The sequence below is a fragment of the Mirounga leonina genome, unplaced genomic scaffold (genome assembly GCF_011800145.1).
Source record: "Mirounga leonina isolate KUSES-001 unplaced genomic scaffold, KU_Mleo_1.0 Mir_205, whole genome shotgun sequence".
Classification (NCBI taxonomy): Eukaryota; Metazoa; Chordata; class Mammalia; order Carnivora; family Phocidae; genus Mirounga; species Mirounga leonina.
The window spans coordinates 1094637-1115178 of record NW_023270515.1 but is presented as its reverse complement, the minus strand read 5'-3'; the positions used below and the strand labels follow the sequence as shown (position 1 = coordinate 1115178).

Below are 20542 nucleotides of genomic sequence, written 5' to 3'. Positions count from 1 at the left end.
GAGTATAAACACATCATCAAACCTCAATATTCTAATCTAAGAATACTCCTCTACCCTAACCTCCTTATATTCATCATCTCCCTGTTCCTGTCATGTCAGATTCTAAGTGAGTTGTACTGATTAATCTGAAAGATTAAGGGATGAGTGATAATTTTCAATATAGTCTCAGATTTGGGGCTCAAGACTACAGGTAAAACATGAAAAGCTGAATAGCAAATTTTTCCCATAGACTTATCACAGGGTTTGACATAATTTAACATTTTAAGGTTTCTGTGATAAATAAGTTGGTTCAAATTATGTCCATTTGGGGTCCAGTAGTATGGTTTATGTGAAAAAAAATTTTCAAGGCCGACAGACCTGGATTCAAAACTCAGTTCTCCTACTCTAGATTTGTGACCTTGGACGGGTTATTTCTGGGCTTGAGGGTGCTCATCTATTAAATAGGGTTACTAATACCCATTACACAGGACTGTCCTCATGATGAAGTAAGCTACTCTATGTAAGTTCCCAGCTCTGTGCTTGGCATACAGTCTACGGTAGTGACAGTGGTGATCATTATTCAAGCGTTTCCAAATACTGATTGTGTGGCAGCACTCTGCTAGGCCTGAAGTTACAACAGGAACAAGACAGTCTATCTTCAGGGAGTTTTCAAAGGACGTTAGTCAAGCAATTGTTCCCAGTAAAATAGTCGATGGGGAAATAGACTGACTCATGGCTGCATCTCTCGCATAAAGACACAGAGAATGCCCTGGAGAGTCCTGGCATGTGTCCTAGAATTACTCTTCCAAGAGGGAACTAGTTTTCGTTGATTGTGTACTTTGATACCATATTAGGTATTTACAAACACTGTCTCATTTCTCCCTATAATAACCCCATGGAATCAGTGTTGTTATTCACGTTGTATAGATGGCCAAGATCACTTAACTAGTTGACAGACTCAGGTTCAAACCCACGTCAGTCTGCCTTCAAAGTGTCACCTTTGACGGGCACACTCCCACTCTTGTAGCTGTTGGAAAATTTGTGACTGTAAATGAAACACACTCTTGAATTAAGCCTGTATCCTACCATGCTGGGATGGCTTTCTCAAAGGAGTGTTCTGAGGAAGAAGGAGGGAATTTTTATAGAGGGTTTAGAAGAAGAGGTCAGCCAAGAACAACTGGTCAAAACTAATTCTTCTCAGAGATTAGCAGCCATTAGCTTCTCGCAGGGATGTGGATTTATCAAGATGGATGGGGAGCAAGTTAGGAGCTGAAGTCATGAGCAAGAAAGGGTGAGGGGGGAATCCCTCCCAGGAACAAGGACAGGCAAGGCTATGAGGGCCACAGCGGGACATTTTTGGTCCTTCGGGATCTTGTACACCAACATCTCGGTCTCTTCTTTTTTTTTTTTTTTTTTAAGATTTTATTTATTTGACAGAGCACAAGCAGAGGGAGAGAGAGGGAGAAGCAGGTTCCCTGCTGAGCAAGGAGCCTGATGTGGGACTCGATCCCAGGACCCTGGGATCATGACCTGGGCCAAAGGCAGCCGCTTAACCGACTGAGCCACCCAGGCGTCCTCGGTCTCTTCTTAATCCATTTGCAAACTTTCAAAAGTAAGGATCTTTGCCTGTGCGTCTGTCCACTGTTAAACAGCAGAATGGGTCTGGAAAGATCAGTTCTTTGCCTTAGGATGTGTGATGTTACCACCAGTGTGATGTTTGCTGTTGTGATGCTTAATGAAAAAATTCCTGACCTTGAAGGGGAAAAACATGAACAACTGCTTCACCCGTCTGAGCCCGTCCCCTTCACATGGCCGGGAGTAGACAATGTGAACGCAGCTTGTGGGAAGTAAAACCACTCACAAAAGATTAAGTACAATAATGATGTTAATAGTAGGATTACTGGGGCTAAGATTTCTGTAGCAGGGAGATGGTGAACCACCTCCTGTATTCCATGAGACAAAGAGAAAGCTTGAGAGTCAAGCCAAGGCAGAAAGAGGTAGAAACTGATTTACCAAAAAAACCCAAGAAACTCTTAGTAGAGGGGACATTAGATCCCTGTGGGGAAGTGTCTGGTGGCAGCTAATTTCTCTTTTCCTTTCTTGATAAAACAGAATTGGGGGTATTAAATGAAAAACAAAACAAAACAAAACAAAAAAACCCTCGTAAAGCCCCTGGGAGATGAGTTTGTCTCGAGTGCTGACCTAACAGATTCTCGCGGCATTATTGTGCCTTAGGGCAGCGGTATTACAGAGGATTGCAGAAGCGTCTGGTGTGTAACTAAAGTTAGTGTTCTAGAGAGCCCACCTGTGGGGTCCTTCTTGTGTTTGATTTCATATTCTCTCCATTTTAAATTCTCACTTCAGACAACTAAGAGCTTATCAACAGTATCCAAAGTTCGTGTGCAGGGGAGCCCAGCTGGCTCAGTCAGTGGAGAGTGCGACTCTTGATCTCGGGGTTGTGAGTTCAAGCCCCACGTCTCACATAGAGATTACTTGAGGAAAAAAAGCTTGTGTTCATTGGAATCACTCTTTCTAAATTCCCGTGGATAAGGGCCACGTGAGGAGCTATGTAGTGGCTGCCCTGAGCTATCTTGGAGCTGGACCTCAGAGAGCTAACTTTCTATGAAACTTTTGTGTTCTTGGGGAGTGTGCATTTAACTGTGGGCTGTCGTCTCTCCTGGGGCCCTTCGATCAGACAAGAAGGGTGGAGTATTGCAGACCTCGTGGGGCGTGTGTAGGAGAGTTTGTGTGAGAGACACTGTCACCCGGCCTTGTTTGTCACACAAATTACTCCGCTCAGTCAAGTTCAACACTACTGCCTGGGCTCTATACCAAGAACTTAAAAATAAAGTGGAAGTAAAATACAGTAACTTATTTTTCACTGACTGTTAATTAAGCAGGGTGCTAGGAGCAAATGCTGAAGAGTTATTTTAGCTGCATGGACCCCTGAAGTAGTATGTGAAAGTTGCTTTGGGGAGTGATTCACTGAACTAAAACATTCCTGATCTAAACATTCCTGAAGAACTACTATGTTTAAGTCACACTGTACTTGTACTTAATTTGAATCAAATCTACCCAAAATAAAAGTGACTCTGTCTAGGTCTTAATTAAATTAAGTTTTTCAGCCATGGACTTCGGTTACAAGGACTTTGGACTATGTGGGATCTTTTGTCCCTGATGAGAAATTAGGATCACATCACAAAATTTCATTTTCATGTTTAGCTTTTAAACACATTTCTTTGAAGTCGGCTTTACTTTATTGTTGTTTAATTCCCAAGTAAGATTTTGCTTTTTCACATTGAATAGTTAAATTTATAATAATTAGACAAACTTAGTTTTGATTTTAACAAATCCATTATTTATAAAAGTTCGGTCTTTGTGTAGCTGCAAATACAGTCAGTTCTTTATTGAACAAATGTGAACTTTCCATTGGATGGGTTGTCTTCCAAAAGTTTCCAACACTTGGATGATTTTTCCATGCAAATCAGCATGTTTTTCTGACTTGCTTCTGTCATCATGTAGCATATAATCAGGGAAGTCATATTCATGTTATAATAGTCTAAATGAAGCACAGAAAGGAATGCAATTTTTTTAATTAAAATATTTAAAAGCCTTATAATCATGGATCAAGTGTACATCCCTGGAACCCACTATTACTCTTAATTTTAGAATGAATATGAACTCTAGAGAACTAGTAGATTAATTAGTTGTATTCTATATTACATGTTTAATCTCAAAAGTGTGATTTCATTGCTAAGAAATAAAAGTGTGTGCATCTCCACAAATATGTCTGACTTTCCTAAGTGTTGCACTTCATACAGGCCACCCACACTTACCAAGTACTGTCATTTTCTTCAAGGCAAAAAATGTCAGCATCCTTAGAGAATGAGGATGTAATTCACTAATTCATAAATTGTTGTCATTGTTGTTCTCTGATGTGAACCTTATCTTACGTTACCTATAAGCATAATCTCACCAAAGTTTGGTCTCAGGGGTCTTATATCTTATGTGGAGAAAACATAAAAGCCAAACTGAGATTTTTCCAGAAAATAACTTCAAAGGAATGTGTTGTTTCCCTTTCCTAGTCCTCCATTTATAGTTAAATATAATAAAGCATAGGTTCATTTTAATGTCAATAGCTATAAATCTAAAAATACTTTTCTTCTGTCAGGTTGTTTACTATGTCTCTGGCTGGTCCAGCAGAAACAGACATAGACGGGCGCCTCCCCGATGCGGCATTAGGACTCAGTAGGATGGCCGCTGAGTGCGGGGGCCGCCTGGGCACAAGTGACTGTCCCAGTGGCAGTCCCGGGCACACCTCCGATAGGAGTGTTGACTATAGTAGATCCCAGTGTTCCTGCAGAAGTTTAAGTTCTCGCTGTGATTACTCAGAAGACTTTCTCTCTGAACGTTCAGAAACCGCTCTTAATAGAAATTATTTAGAGAAGCCCGTGATAAAAGAAAAAAAGGACGAGAAGAAAAAGTACATTTCTAAAATCTCCCAATCTAAAGGTAAGCAACATTTCCCAAGCAAGACCAAATTTCTGTTTCTAATGACATTATTATTTAATGCGCTGGTATTTGAAGTAGTCCACATTCCGTTTTATTGTCCTCCCATGTTCTAAATGTGTCTGTATAAGGGAACTTTTATAGAAGGAATTAGGAAATAGAGAAATTAAGAATCATGACAAAATGGCAGGAAGTTAGGCTGAAAATGTAAAGCCTAGCCCTCTTGCCCGACTTACCCTCCTGGAGCCCAGCAGTGAGGCTGGTTCCATTTTTAGTTAACAGGTGGCCTCGCTACAGATACTTGGATCTCACTGGCTTCTTGCCTTTCATCTCAGCAGAAGAACCAAGGTTTGAGTTGCCAATGAAATGTAAAAACCCGTTTCAACACCCCAAGAAGACGAGCTTCAAGTCCGGTGAGGCAAAGATCATTCTTTGAAACGGGGATGGTTCCAAAGGCTGTTAATAATGTCATTCCCTCGCGGACTGTAGCAGCACCCACACCGTCCAATCCTAACTGTCCAAACTGAAAGCAGCCTTGTGATATCCTCAATCTCGCTCCTTGCCTGGACCGTGATGACTCCCTCCCATTTTAGGCAATCCTAGGCTTATAAATACCCCTAATAGAGAAAGAGCTGAAAGTCTCTTCCACTTGGCCATCAGAACTGCCATCGGTCAACAGCTGGAAAATACTTAAGCTCCTAATACTATACGTGGAACACGCCTACCGTTACGTTACCCGTGTCTCCCACCCCCAGCCTCCTGTGACCAGGTGTGCCTAGGACTCCCTGTGCTACTTCTGGGTCATCTAGAATCTTCAGGTCCTTCTTCCTAGAAAAGTTTACAAATCCAAATAGACACAAAATATGCAAAGATTTTCATGGGGCCCACAGACATGGGTCTTAGATTAAGAATCCCTACCCTACAGCTTGGAAGAAGGGGACCTGAAGATTCTAGATGACCCAGAAGTAGCACAGGGAGTCCTAGGCACACCTGGTCACAAGAGGCTGGGGGTGGGAGATACGGGTAACATAACGGTAGGCGTGTTCCACATATAGTATTAGGAGCTTAAGTATTTTCCAGCTGTTGACCGATGGCAGTTCTGATGGCCAAGTGGAAGAGACTTTCAGCTATTTCTACCAGATTCTCAAAAGGCTAAAAGCCCCTTTCCCAGAGAGGTGGGAGCCTTACACTCACGGGCAAGGCCCAGGGTAGGAGATGAAAGGTCCAGTTCCTTCTCTCACATGGGACTCTGTCAAAAGAAGTCTGTTTGTGGCATTTGGAAGAGATTATCACAATAGAACCCACATCGTTCGTAGGCTCCCTGGTTACAATCCCTTAGCCACATTTGTAATTTACAAAACTCTGAAAATCAAATATTTTCTATATCTTTGGCACCTAAACTGATTTGGCAACAAAAACTAAGATGAGACTGATCTTTAGTTCACTTAGTGTGAAGAGTCCTATATTTCACAAAAATATTCTTTGATTAAAGTCTGCTGTCCCCAACCCTTCTGGGAGTACTATGGAAAATACTGTATACGCACCAGAATAATAATAATAATTCAGAAACAGTCTAGCCCCAAGGTTTTATGGGACAGGGATCATGGCTCTCTACATTTTATATTGATTCTACACTTTTATGGGGCTACATGAAAGGCAGAATTTATAAAACTATTTCTACAGGAACTGCACTTCGGGTTCTAAGTGCCTGATAATTTAACTTTTAAAAATTGTTTCCTCTATTATTCCACAAATATTTATTGAGTGTTTTATGCAAGATACCTGGTCATAAATTGGGGCAAATTAATTTTGGTGCAATCAAATTTAATTTAGTCACTTCACTAAGAGTAGTTTAATCATTAGGCCAAATCTGCCTCATTGTATAAAATGAGATAGAAATTGTAAGAGACACTTAACTCTAAGAAACAAACAGGGTTGCTGGAGGGGAGGTAGGTGGGGGGATGGGCTAACTGGGTGATGGGCATTAAGGAGGGCACTGGATGTAATGAGCACTGGGTGTTATGTGCAACTGATGAATCACTAAATTCTACCCCTGAAATTAATAATACAGTATATGTTAACTAAAAAAACAAAAAAGAAAGAAAGAAATTGTAAATTTTGTCATTCTTACATGTGTAGGTTAGTGTAATGAGATACAAAATCATTGACTAAACCCTGCTTCAACTTTTCATAACCTTAATTAGTATACAAGTATGCATAATATGTATAGTATGAATTTATTCTGTATCACTCAAACACAAGTGGTATATTTACCTTCTGAAGCAAACAAGTCTGGTTCATCCTCCCCCAAACACCCACCAGGGTAGGCAAAAAATGCAATCTCGGGCGTGTTTGGGGGATGGAGAGAGTGTGGGTGGCCTTACACAGATGAGAACACTGGGGAAGGGCTTCTGGTCCTTCATTCTCATCACTTATGTGCTCCTTGTCCAAGCACACTGATCACTAAGAGGCTGATTCCTCCTGTTTTCAAAGTACCCATTCCCCTGTATGCACACTTCTTCCTGGCGCCTTGGCCGGTGCTCCCACGGCCACAGGGACTCGTCCCAGGCACCCACTCATTCTGACTCTGCCCTCCCATCACGTGAGCACAGCATAAGAGAGAGACAGAAGCCTTCACTGCCCACAGAACCCGCCACCCTTCATCCTTCTGGTCCCATGGAAATCCTTCTCTCCTCCAAGTCACACCACCCAAGAGTGTAAAACATTCTAAGTTGGGAGTCAGGCTTCAGTCATGCTGGACATGGTGTAGGACATGACAGCCCCACCCACCCCTGTCGTAATCCAGCCGGATCCACACTGCCTGGGTCCGGCGTTCCCCTAGCCAGCTCCTAAGGTATCAAAGTGCCTGGCCTTCCAGTAGGTGGCCTAGAGACTGACTTCGGCTTTCCAGTTTTCAGTGTGCTCAAAAACCTATTCCAAAATACTCAAATATCCAACCAGAGCCCTTACTAAGTTGTTCCCAGTGGGAAAATAAGGACCTTTGGAGGCATAGTTGTAAAGACAGTCCATCAACTATTGATGTGATGCAGGTACTATGATCATGTCATCCCTGCGTAGTCTGTCATAGTCAAGATTTAAGCACTTTATCCCCTAAAGCATCCTCGATTTCTGCTGGCTCACTTCCACTGCAGGCTGAACCTCCTTTCCCACCACCTGTGCCAAATGCGTTAAGCCGAGTCTCAGATGATGGGTCCACAGTTGGGCCAATAGCTTAAGGCTAGGACTCCAGTGACGCTGGTCACTAAGTGCTTTCTCGCTCCAGGATGAAGACCATGCTTCTCTTAGATCCTAGAATCTAGGTTCAGTCTCTCTCAGCATATAAATATAATAACATGTACACACACATATGCAGTGTGCACATATATGTACAGAAATGTCATACGGATGCACATACATATGGGACCAGGGTTCCGTCTCCCACTTACTGTGTGCCCATCCATAAGTGACTTCATGAAGCATCAGTTTGTTCATCTTTAAAAGGGGATAATAATGCAGTGATGTTACATATACATTTGACATACTCAATGCAGTTATATAAGCTTGGTGCTTAGAAGCTGGGTGTAATATTGTTTAGATACATTTTGTTTAAAATAGACTTCTGAATACAAGTCAACTAACTACTTCCTTTAAAGCCCAGTCAAAGTAACAGGAAAAATTGTCTATGTTGGATTTACTGAGAGATAGAATATCCGCATATTTTCTCTAAGCAGCTCAATGGCTTTCTAAGGGTCTTTTTGAATATATGAGGTCTTCATATATAACATTGGACTCTAAGGTTACGTTCGAATTGCCTCATAACATATTACTGGAAGGATTATATCAGATAATCTACATAAAGCATTTAGTTCAATGCTTAACACATGGTAAGCCCTTAGTAAATGTTATCTATTATTATGGTTTTTAGTATAGCTTTAATAATAGAAGTAAGTATAGGTTTTCCAGTCAAAGAAGACCTGCTTTTCAATCCATTCCATGTGACTTTGTGGTTATATAACCTTGGACAAATGACTTACAGTCTTCAGCTGTTAAATAGACTACTGCTGACCTTGAATGGAGTATTCTGCATATGAAATCCCTGCCCTGGAGCATGGCTATTCATTACATGCTCTTTCCCCTTCTAGTTTGCCTGTGTATGTGCGCATGTGTGCGGGGTGGGGGTGGGGGGAACACAAACGTGCATATCTGCATATGTGTATGCATATTACTAGTAACAAACTGGATTATCTGCTTACACAGGCCAGAAGGAAATCTCAGTTGAAAAAAAGCACAACTGGAATGCACCACTTTTAAATGCCCAAAACAATATGATTACCCAAAGAAGAGACGCCATGACTCATCGCATACTCTCAGCAAGGCTTCATAAGATTAAAGAGCTAAAAAATGAACTAGGGGATATCCATCGTAAATTGGAAGCCACGGTCATAGAAAACCAATTTTTGAAACAGCTGCAGCTTAGGCACTTGAAAGCTATAGGGAAATATGAGAATTCACAAAATAATCTACCTCAAATTATGGCAAAACATCAGAACGAAGTCAAAAATTTGAGGCAGCTACTTAGGAAATCCCAGGAAAAGGAAAGAAGTGCATCTAGGAAACTTCGAGAAGCTGACAGTGAGCTGCTGAAGACTAAAGATGCCTTGCAGGCACTGCAGAAACTTTCTGAAGACAAAAACCTTGCAGAGAGGGAGGAACTTACTCAAAGATTGTCTGTTCTTACAACAAAAACGGAGGCAAATGACAAAAAAATACAGGTCCGTATTTCAGAGGCCTAGAAACTGTAATGTTCCAAAATGGACATGGAGAGGGTGTACCTGCAGCACGCTTGCCCCTGTGTAGGAGAGCATCACCAGCTGCTTTGCCTGCAGGCCACACCAGTGATGCTGTCTAAGGGGGGTTCAGGGGTGGGGAAGGGCAGATGTTCCTTCTGTGGTCTAGTGAGCTCATCCTGTGGCAGGGCTTGTTTGTCTGGAAATGACCATTCTCTAAGCCTGTTCATGTGCTGGAAAGGTTGTTGGGTTGTATTGGGTTGGGTTGGGTTGGGTTGTGTTGGGTTGGGTTGGGTTGGGTTGGGTTGTATTGGGTTGGGTTGGGTTGGGTTGGGTTGGGTGGGTGAAACCTCTTAGAAGCTAACCTTCTACTTCATACTATTTATTAAAAGCCTACTTTCCTAAAAGCCTGCCCCCTGCATCTCTCCTGCCCCTTTCCTCATATTCCCTGGTCAACTGTCTTCTCACCACCGCACAGACATTGTTGGTATGTTCGCAACAGAAGCGTTTCCCAGATAATGCTCCTGGGAACAGAGAGGGGAAAGGAACTACAATCATTGACATGAACACGTTGATCTTCCTGAATGGCACATGGTCATCAAAGGCTCAGGGACTGCACTATAAGGGATGATTTGGGAGAACACCCTGATTCTACTGAGAATTCTGCCAATTTTTATGTTAGTCCTTGGTCTCTATGGACAAACATACTTTTAAAAAATTTACTGCTTAATGCCTTATTATATGATGGTAAGAGGCCGATTTTTTTATGAACTTGAAAAAAGAAAATATCAAGTTCATTTCATGTACTTTTTTATCGGTTACTTCCTCTTTGGTAAAAATCCTCCTCTTTTTTCAAAGAGAATTTTCTCCCATAAAACGGGCGTGTGAGCTCCAGAAAATGATGAGCAGCCTCCTTTTCAGTCATGTAATTCATAATCCGAAGTTCTATTATTTGAAAGTAAATTTCTTTTTATCTCATCTACATATTTTTACATATACATGTTAAGTAGTTCCTGTTTTATATCTATAACCAAAACCAAAAAGAATTCAAGAACTATTTTCTTATCAGGCACACTTAGTCATATGGGAAATTTTGTTTGGCTGTAGGGCATTTGGTGGTTGGAGAAAATGTTTATGAGCCAAAACATGTAGTATTTTTTTTAATGTTAATAGTTTGGAGACTGGGGTTTTTAGTGATTATTTCATTCTTCTAGCTTACCATATTGCCCGCTTTTCTTTAATGAGAAAGTATTACTATAATGTGGGAAAAAAGGAAAGAAAAGGCCTTTTCGGCCAAGCCTCTGTCCAAGTCCAGACCAAAGAGTTCTGCAGTAAAATTCTCATGCTCTGCAGAGGATGGAGAGGAGGTGCCCGCATACCCGTGAGCCCTGGGTGCAGACGGCCGCGGTGCTGGCAGAGACCTTCTGGTCTTAGAATTCCTCCCTCTTTGGGGGGTGGGGGTGGAGGATGAGTCCCTGAAGGAGCTCCCAGCGTCCGTCAGTGGAGAGTTGAGCCCGCCTTCGAGCCCGCACAGCTGCCCTGCTGCTGGACAGCCCTCCAGCGACCGAGGCTTGACAGAGCTCCTGAATGCACCTGCCACGTTAGCAGGTCTCCGTGTTAGCACAGCCACTTGGGTTGAGTTTTAAAGCATGGCATATTTATTCATTTTCAAGAAATGCTCAAAGGTTGTTTGTATTTTTTAAATCAAATTCCAGAGTGTAAAAAACATTAGGTTCAAAATATATTGATTCTCTAGAGTTGTGATCTGGGGTTTTTTGCTTTTGTGTCTGTGTGTGTGGTTATATTTAGTTCTAATCTATGTCCCCTGTAGGAGCCATGCACTAAAATTGTATTAAAACTTCACACTTCTCATAAATGCAATTAGTTCCATTACAATTGAAGTTTTTTTTTTTTTTTTAACAATACTACACTGGTTACCGAAGAGTTGAAATATATACTGTTTTCAGAGCTTGGAGAAACAACTGAGGTTGAACAATAGAGCCTTTAATCGGCAGCTGGCCATTGAGACCCGGAAGACCTTAGCAGCTCAAGCAGCTACAAAGACTCTGCAAATGGAAATAAAACGCCTTCAGCAAAAACTTAAGGTACTTCTTTTAAAGCAAAATGTAACAAAATTTGTGAAGTTCTGCTTCCCAAAATATCAAAGCTATTCTTTAAATTATTTAACTTCAAGAATCTATTTCTCAAATTAACTTTTTGTCCCTACAACCATATGAACAGATAGAGGATCTGAAATTACTGGGATGAGTTCACAGCCTGGTGAATATGTGCTGTAACGAGAAAAATTAAATCTCTAAGCTATTCATAACAAAACTTCCTGTTAACATTCTCATTCCGTCACATGAATTAATATTATTGTTTTCTTATCATGTTAATGTAACCCAAACTAAGTTTTTTTTTAACTACCTTACATCATTAAAATATTGTGAGTAATTTTAGTGGCCAACAGATTTATTTTAAAGTTTCTCTTGGAAATGTTTACAAAACCGTCTTTTAAAGTGTGTTTTAGGGGCACATGATTGGCTCAGTCAGTTGAGCGTCCAACTCTTAATTTCGGCTCAGGCCATGATCTCAGGGTAATGAGATAGAGCTTCGTATGTGGCTCCATGCTCAGCGTGGAGTCTGCTCCAGATTCTCTCTCTCCCTCTCCCTCAGCCCCTTCTCCCTACTCACACTCTAAATAAATTAATTAATTAAATATTTTAAAAAGAAAAAAAATAAACTGTGCTTTAAAGATGAGAATTAGGGCGCCTGGCTGGCTCAGTTGGTTAAACGCCTGCCTTAGGCTCAGGTCATGATCTCAGGGTCCTGTGATCCAGTCCCACATCAGGCTCTCTGCTCAGTGGAGAGTCTGCTTCTCCCTCTCACTCTCCCTCTCTCAAATAAATAAATAAATAAAATCTTTTACATATTAATCTCAATGTTTTGGATCTTGTTTGGAATCTGATTCAAGCAAACTTTTGAAAAATATTATAAGACAGTTGGAAAAATGTGAAACAAACTGAATATTTGATATTATGGGATTATTATTGATTTTTTTTGGTAGGTGAAATGTTGATATTGTGGTTAGGTTTTAAAAAGGATGTCCTTGTCTGCTATAGATACACAGTGAAAGACTTACATATTAGGGCGCCTGGGTGGCTCAGTTGGTTGGGCGACTGCCTTCGGCTCAGGTCATGATCCTGGAGTCCCGGGATCGGGTCCCACATCGGGCTCCCTGCTCGGCAGGGAGTCTGCTTCTCCCTCTCCCACTCCCCATTTGTGTTCCCTCTCTCTCTGTGTCTTTCTCTGTCAAATAAATAAATAAAATCTTTAAAAAAAAAATAAAAAATAAAATAAAATAAAAGACTTACATATTAAATTATATGGTGTCTAGAATTTGCCTCAAAATAATTCCCAGACAGGGAATAGAATCAGAGATCAGAGAGGGTGGTGTGTAGTGAGAAACAGACAGGGCATGAGTTGTTCATCAGTGAATCTGGTTATATTGGTTCATGGAGATTCACTGTACTATTTTCCCTACTTTTGTATATTTTTGATATTTTTATAATAAAATCCTTTCAAAGGGAAAAATAAGAAAAATCACATTTATGCATAAAAAAAGAGTTGAAATAGATCAAGAAGATGGGCTAAATACACATTTTTCATCCCTTCCTGCCCCAGCCCCATGGAAATGACAGAAAACATACTTTTAAAACAATAACCTGGGGTGCCTGGGTGGCTCAGTCATTAAGCATCTGCCTTCAGCTCAGGTCATGATCCCAGGGTCCTGGGATCGAGGCCCGCATCGGGCTCCCTGCTCAGCGGGAAGCTGCTTCTTCCTCTCCCGCTCTGCCTGCTTGTGTTCCCTCTCTCACTGTCTCTCTCTGTCAAATAAATAGATTAAATCTTTAAAAAATAAAAAATAAAACAATAACCCTTCGGGCGCCTGGGTGGCTCAGTCATTAAGTGTCTGCCTTCGGCTCAGGTCGTGATCCCGGGGTCCTGGGATCGAGCCCCGCATCAGGCTCCCTGCTCAGCGGGAAGCCTGCTTCTCCCTCTCCCACTCCCCCTGCTTGTGTTCCCTCTCTTGCCGTGTCTCTCTCTGTCAAATAAATAAATAAATAAAATCTTGGAGCGGGGAGACAATAACCCATAACCCCAGAAAGGATACCACAATTGTACCAGAACTGCCAAAGAATTTCTGAAAGATAAAAGGATCAAAAACAATTTTTTGGATTGATGGAGAAACCAGACACAGATAGTCACAACCTAAATCACACTGCAGAAAAATGGCTGGTGAGGTAACAGGAATGGGGAGGGAAACTCCAAACTCAGAATCAACACAAGTGACCAGCAGGAGCAGAGCCTTGGGGCAGCCATCTTCACGTTTGGCTGAAGTGAGGTCCTCAAACTTGGCCACATAGTCATCATCTGGGGAGCTTTGAAAACTCCATTGCCCTGGCCACATCCATACCTGCAAAATCAGAATCTCTGGGGTGGGACCAGGCATCAGGAGACCAACTGCTGTCATGAGAGATAGGGACCTTACACCACATTCACCAGCAGATAAATGGGGATTCTGGTTTGGGCTGAGAAAGACATTGTTCACTCTGGCTTCAACTGTTGGGGATGATAGCGCATATCTAAGTGCCCTCCCTTCAGAACCCCCGTGGAAGGAATCAGTAAAGGACTGAAAGAAAGCAGACACACAAAAGCAAAGAGCTGGGGGCAAGTCATCGGCAAACAGTAGAGATTTGGGTACATTTATTGCGGACAGAAAGTGGGTGGGAAAATTTATGTGGATGACACAGAGCAGAAGAAGCCACAGCAAGAGGTGCTGGAAAAGCATTTGTCCAGCAGAGGACAGGAGGGAAAAGCACTTGAGCACATGGGATTGAGTCACCAAGCTCACCTGCCCATCCTGTCAACAGCACTCACAGTACCTGAGTCCAGCATCTTCCATCAGGCAGGAAGTTTGTGAATGAATTGCTTGAGAAGAAACCAGCCACCCAGGGTAAAATGCTGACATCCCAGGTAAAGCCCTTCAAAGGGTACATTCTGGAATGTGGGAGGCACTTAGTCAAATGACTTGCCTCAAAGTGAAACCTGACAGTCACCATGTCCCATTGATTTACCCAGAGCCAACCTACCTTCCCGTTCAGGAAGGAAGCCTACTAAAGAAATAAATTTCCATATAAAATAAAGTAAGGTAAATAAAATAATCCAGCCCCTTATTTTTAAATATGCTCAAGCAACTACATCTGTGAAGAAAACCAGCAGCATGAAGAAAGCACGGGAATAGCAAGCAGAACAGCTCACCCTGTAGGTTTAGTTTAATATCCAGGAAAGAAGATACTATGCCCATAAAGTAAGAATGTTATGAACATGGAAAAAATCAGAGAATAGCAAGTGAAAATTAAAAGATGATTCCAGCATATGAAACTCAGTAGAAGAGCTAGGAGATAAGGAAAATCCATCAGAATCTCTGGGGTGGGACCAGGAGGTGGGGCCATGGAGGAAATGGAGGAAATCTCCCAAAAACAAAGAGCCAGAAGACAGATGAAAAACACATGAAGGAAAATGAAACACAAAGGATTGTATTGTACAAAATGATTTAAAACAATCCACTGGTTCATTTCCCATAACTCAGTCATTACACCCATGGCCTATCACCATAGTTTCTTCCTACATTCAGGATATACTCCTACCTTCTTTCCAGTCCTGTTTCATCTGGAAAAATGAGATTGCCTCTTAGGCTTCATGGTCATCCGTGGTACTGACCCAAGGAGAAATGGAATAGAAACTTCAAGGACGTTTTAGTGTCCTGACTGCTTCAGTCACTATGACTGCATAACATATTACTCCACAACTTTTAGTGGCTTAAGAAATGAGAATATTAATTTTGTTCACAAATCCACAATTCGGGCAGGGCTTGCAGGAAAGAGCTCATCTCTGCCACTCTTGACATCAGCTAAGGTGGTTCAAAGATGGGGCTGGAATTCTCTGAAGTCTCACATATATGTCTGCAGTTGGCGCCAACTGACAGCTGAGCTCATACCTGGGGTGTTGGCCAGAACCACCCACATGTGGTGTGGGCTTCCTCACAACATGGCGGCTAGGTTCCAAGGAGAAGAGTGGAGAGATACAGACAGGAAGAGAACCAGTCACATAGCGTCTCTTCCACCTCATTCCCTTTGTCAAGGCGGTACAAGAGGAGGAGCAATGGATTCTTGATGGGGAGTCACAAGGTTCTGGAAGAGCATGGGACCAGAAATGGGACCAGAAATATTGCTGAACCAATTTTAGAAAAATGCAGTCTGCCATATTAACATAAATCATTAATACCTGAGTTTGGGAGGGCATGGTCCCAAAGATCAGAATTTCTGTTTCTGTACTTTGAAACTCATTTTCTTTTCTTTTCTCTTCTTTTTAAGATTTTGTTTATCTTGGGGAGGGAGGGAGGGGGAGAGAGAGAGAGAGAGAGAGATGGGGAGCACGAGCGGAGCAGAGAGGCAGAGGGAGTAGCCGACTCCCTGCCAAGCAGGGAGCCTGATTTGGGACTTGATCCCAGGACCCTGGGATCATGACCTGAGCCGAAGGCAGACGCTTAACCAACTGAGCCACAGGCGCCCTGAAACTCATTTTTGAAGTCATCCAACACCAATTCTAGACTCTGCTCCATTTCGAGAGTATGGGCCAAAGTAAGGGGATAGAATGTCAGTCTTCCACAGCTCCCAAATGAGGTACTGCAGCCCCACCCTACATCCGGGCTATAAGCTCACCCCTGCCAAAGTGGCATTGTCTATTAAGATATTGTTTCCTGTCTTTTGGAAGCCATCTATCCTGATCTTAATACGGTTTCCACCATGACCCAACTTCCCATTGAACTCTGACCTGATAGTCCCTGAGCTTGTGAGTACTTTTTTCTATAAATATTCCCCAAGCATTCCATGAGCATTCCTAGATGTGGATTTTCCTTCTTATTGCTTCTCTTGATTAACTGATTGACCTCAACTACACAAGTATCCTGGGTTGCGTTCTGAACCTGTTGTCTTTGATTTTGAGCCCAGCTCTGTGGAGGGCACCCAAACTTGGACATTTGTTCCAAGCCTGAGGGAGGACTGTTCTTCACGTGACTTCCTTTTGCCCCCAGCCAGCCCTGCACCAGCCACCTGCCAGTCAGCCATTCTTACCTGCCTTCTTCCTGCTCTCTGCTGCTGAAGCACATACTCCACCCTCCAAGGAGCCGGACCAAATCAAAAGAAATAACTGAATTTTCCAGACGATCAACACTTGTCCCTCTAAACATCAAAATTATTCTTGTCTTAACCAGTAGGGGTAAAAAAATATATATATATCTAAGATCTTCTACATTATATTCTTCTTAAACATAATATCTAGAATAACTTGATCAATTTTTCATGGCATCAAAGTGTCCCCATTACTGTTCTTTCTTGCTAAATGCAGTGTTATCACAATGAGAAATAAAAAGAGAAACATACTGTAACATTTTTGTTCCCAGAAACTTAATTTCTAGAAAAGATTAATATTCTCATATGTTATCCATTTACCTCCGATAGCAGATTAATTTTATGATTAAAATAAATACAAACCAGCAGTGTCTGGGTGGCGCAGTCGGTTAAGTGTCTGCCTTCGGCTCAGGTCATGATCCCAGGGTCCTGGGATCGAGCCCCACGTTGAGCTCCCTGCTCAGGCAGGGAGCCTGCTTCTCCCTCTGCTGCTCCCCTTGCTTGTTCTCTTTCTCTCTCTCTCTCTGTCAAATAAATAAATAAATAAATAAATAAATAAATAAATAAATAAATAAAATCAATCTTTAAAAAAATAAAAAATAAATACAAACCCTGCCCTCTCCAGTTCAGATGTGCAAAAATATGTATGTTTTTTATTTTCTATAACTGAACTATACTCCCTTATGAGCCCCATTCCCACAAGTGGGAGGTGGGGACATGGACAGATATGGAGACTATACAGAAGCTTGTCTCAGTCTGTCCAGTTGAAACTGGTCCTAGTTTAGGTTGTCTCTGGGGCTTGCAGCAGTTTTCCCCAACCCCATCTCCCATTTCTCAGTGGAGATAGCATCTAGCCAGGGCGAGGGGCGGGGAGGATGTACACGTTCTGTTGGTAAAAGGGGAAAGGGGCCCCTGACCCTCTGAACCTCTAGACCTAGTTCTACTGAGGAATGACTGGTCTTAACTAGCCAAGTCCCCAGGACCTGGCTGGTGTCTACTGAATTTGGCTGGTGAAACTCATGGCCTCTTCTCAGTAGGTCCAATCTTAGTGATCTTGGCCTGTTGTCTGTTGATGCCAATGCCTTGAGATCCATCTGCCATCTGATCCTTGGCTAGACCGTCGATCCCGAAGCCTATGCTGGTGGATTACCTGGGTCAGTAACCTTGAGGACTGGGGAGCAGGTTCCCTAGCTCTCCGCGCAGCTCCCCTCCGTGGGGTCCCACTCCTTGTGTAAGTGAGGGAAGCATTCTCTTTGGCCCTTTGCCTGGACATTGCATTTAGCCTTTTCCACTTACCACTTGGCAGCGCCATGTTACTCTTGCTCCACGCTGACCTGGGGGCTTGACGAAGCGGCTTGAATTTCCTGGGCCACGCCAAGGCCTCCTGTGCTGAGAGTTTCCCAGCCTCAAAGTTGTTTCTTCACCCTCTTAGTATCTCTGAGGGCACAGGGAGACCAGACCCCATCTGATCTCTCTCTCTCCCCCTACCCTGCATCTCTGCCCCCACCCTTCCTTGGGCCCCCTCCTCCAGGCTTTCTTGCCTAATCACACAGAAGACACCCTTCACTCATACACTCCTTTTGACTGTGGTTTTGGCTAAAACTTGGTGGTCTTGAGTCTAACAGGCTTGCCTCTTGATGCATGTGTAAGAGGAGTGTTTGGTGCTTAGTGAAACCTTTTTTTTTTTTTTTCCTCGTCAAGCCAGGATTTCACACATTTTGTTCTGCCAAGACTTTAAAAAGTCAATACTTTTGGGGCGCCTGGGTGGCTCAGTCAGCTGAGTGTCCAACTCTTGGTTTTGGCTCAGGTCATGATCTCAGGGTCATGAACAAAGAGTCTGCTTGGGATTCTCTCTCCCTCTGCCCCTCCTGCTTGTGCTCACGCTCTCTCTCTCTCTCTCAAATAAAAAATAAATCTTGAAAAAATAAAAATAATAAAATAAAAAGTCAATACCGAGATTTAGGGCGCTTGGGTGGCTCAGTTGGTTAAGCGACTGCCTTCGGCTCAGGTCATGATCCTGGATCGAGTCCCGCATCGGGCTCCCTGCTCAGCGGGGGGTCTGCTTCTCCCTCTGCCCTCTTCCCTCTCGTGCTCTCTGTCTCTCATTCTCTCTCTCAAATAAATAAATAAAATCTTTTAAAAAAAAATACCGAGATTTAGAGCTGAACAATGATGCCTTTGTTCTAGGCTTTACCCACCCTGCATGTACTGTCTAAATGCAGCCGTGTCTAGTAGAACTTCCTGTGATGGTGGGAATGTTCTACCTGCACCACCCGAGAGTGTGGTCACCAGCCATGGGCAGCTACTGAGCGCTGGAAACCTGGGTAATGTGAGGGAGGACTGAATTGTTCATTTCATTTTAATTAGTTTAGATCACAACGTGGCTAGTGCTGTGCTGGACCATGAGAAAAAACCAGCAAACTTCATGGCACAGACCCAGGGGACAGAAAAACTCCAGTGAGAGAAGCTGGCTCGCAAAGCCCTTGGCGATATTGTCCCCGTCACAAAAGTCTGTGGCTCTGTTAAAAAGTACTTTTTGGTGTCGGGGATGATATGTAAGGTTATGGCCTATTTCTGTTTCTGCTAGCATCTATAGATTTTATTCAAAGAATACTGAGCCCACTTAAATTGTTTTATAGAAAAGATGGAGGCTGGTAAGAGCAAACATTTATAGAAAAATTGGTATTGTGGTTCTCTTTAGGAGAAGGATCGAGAGCTTGAAATTAGAAACATCTATACTAGTCGGATATTTAAAAATTTACATGACAAAGAAGATTATCTAAAAGGTACATTTTAATTATTTTTGCTCAAAATCTATTTTTAAGGATGTAGTCATATTTTTCTACTTTATATCATGCAAATAATGGATATTTTAAAAATCAGTTTCACTAGGCATTGAAACATTCTGGGATTCTAGAAGAATAATGAGCCATGGGATATGGTTGAAACAGTAGGAGGACCTAGACATGCTCTCCTGTCCTCCCAGCCTCCGCTCAGTCCCGCATGTCCTTACTGCAGGCGGATTGGGAGCCCCACTTTCCAGCTGGGAGCAAATTGTCTGCCAGACAGTGAACTTTCTAAGTACATCTGTTGCCCAGTGTGGGGGTTTTTTAAATCATCATTATTTAGGTACAATTTGCCTCAGTAAGATGGACCCATTTTAAGCGTGCATTTTGGCGGGTTTTGGCAAAAGCTGACATGAATGTGACCAGCACCCCAGTCAGTACAAACCTCCCCCTCAGGAGGACCCCTCCCAGCCCCCTGCCATCAGGAGTCCCTGGCCCTGGCCTGAGGCAACCACTGATTTCCCTTGTCAGAGCAGCTTTCTTTGCCCGTTCTAGAATTTCCTGTGAGTGGAATCATATAGCAGGTGCTCTTCCGTGTCTGGCTTCTTTTGTTCAGCCTAATGCTTTTGAGATTCACCCATGTTGCTGTTGCTATCATTCGTTTGTACCTTTTCATTGCTGAGTAGTATTTTTCCTTCAAGACAGGCCGTACTTATCCACCATCCCCAAGATCTGCCAGCATGAGGCTTGGCTCAGAAGAAATACAATAGGAACAGTCACCCCTAGTTTGGTAGAAAAAGCCACTACGTGCTTACTTTTTTGTTGTTTTTTGGTGATGGTGGGTTTTTTTAATTTAAATTCAATTACTTAATATATAGTGTATTATTAGTTTCAGAGGTAGAGTTCAGTGATTCATCAGTCTTATATAATACCCAGTGCTCATTACATCCCATGCCCTCCCTAATGCCCATCACCCAGTTACCCTATCCCCCACCCCCCCTCCAGCAACCCTCAGTTTGTTTCCTATGATTAAGAGTCTTTTATGATTTTTCGCCCTCTCTGATTTCATCTTGTTTTATTTTTCCCTCCCTTCCCCTATGATCCTCTGTCTTATTTTTTAAACTCCACATATGAGTAAGATATGATAATTGTCTTTCTCTGACTTATTTTGCTTAGCATAATACCCACTAGTTCCATCCAAGTCATTGCAAATGAGATTTCATTTTTT

At 42.5% G+C, this 20542-nt stretch overlaps 1 protein-coding gene across 1 annotated transcript in view; it reads left to right on the top strand.

The window, feature by feature from the left end:
• LCA5L (lebercilin LCA5 like) overlaps nucleotides 1-20542 on the top strand; it is a 43593-nt gene that overhangs the window by 16243 nt on the left and 6808 nt on the right. Inside the window, exons 5-8 of the mRNA XM_035028876.1 lie at nucleotides 4151-4491; nucleotides 8746-9260; nucleotides 11243-11380; nucleotides 19230-19314. Of these exons, the coding sequence (XP_034884767.1) occupies nucleotides 4161-4491; nucleotides 8746-9260; nucleotides 11243-11380; nucleotides 19230-19314 (1069 nt within the window). The 5' untranslated portion in view covers nucleotides 4151-4160. The remainder of the gene's footprint in view (nucleotides 1-4150; nucleotides 4492-8745; nucleotides 9261-11242; nucleotides 11381-19229; nucleotides 19315-20542) is intronic.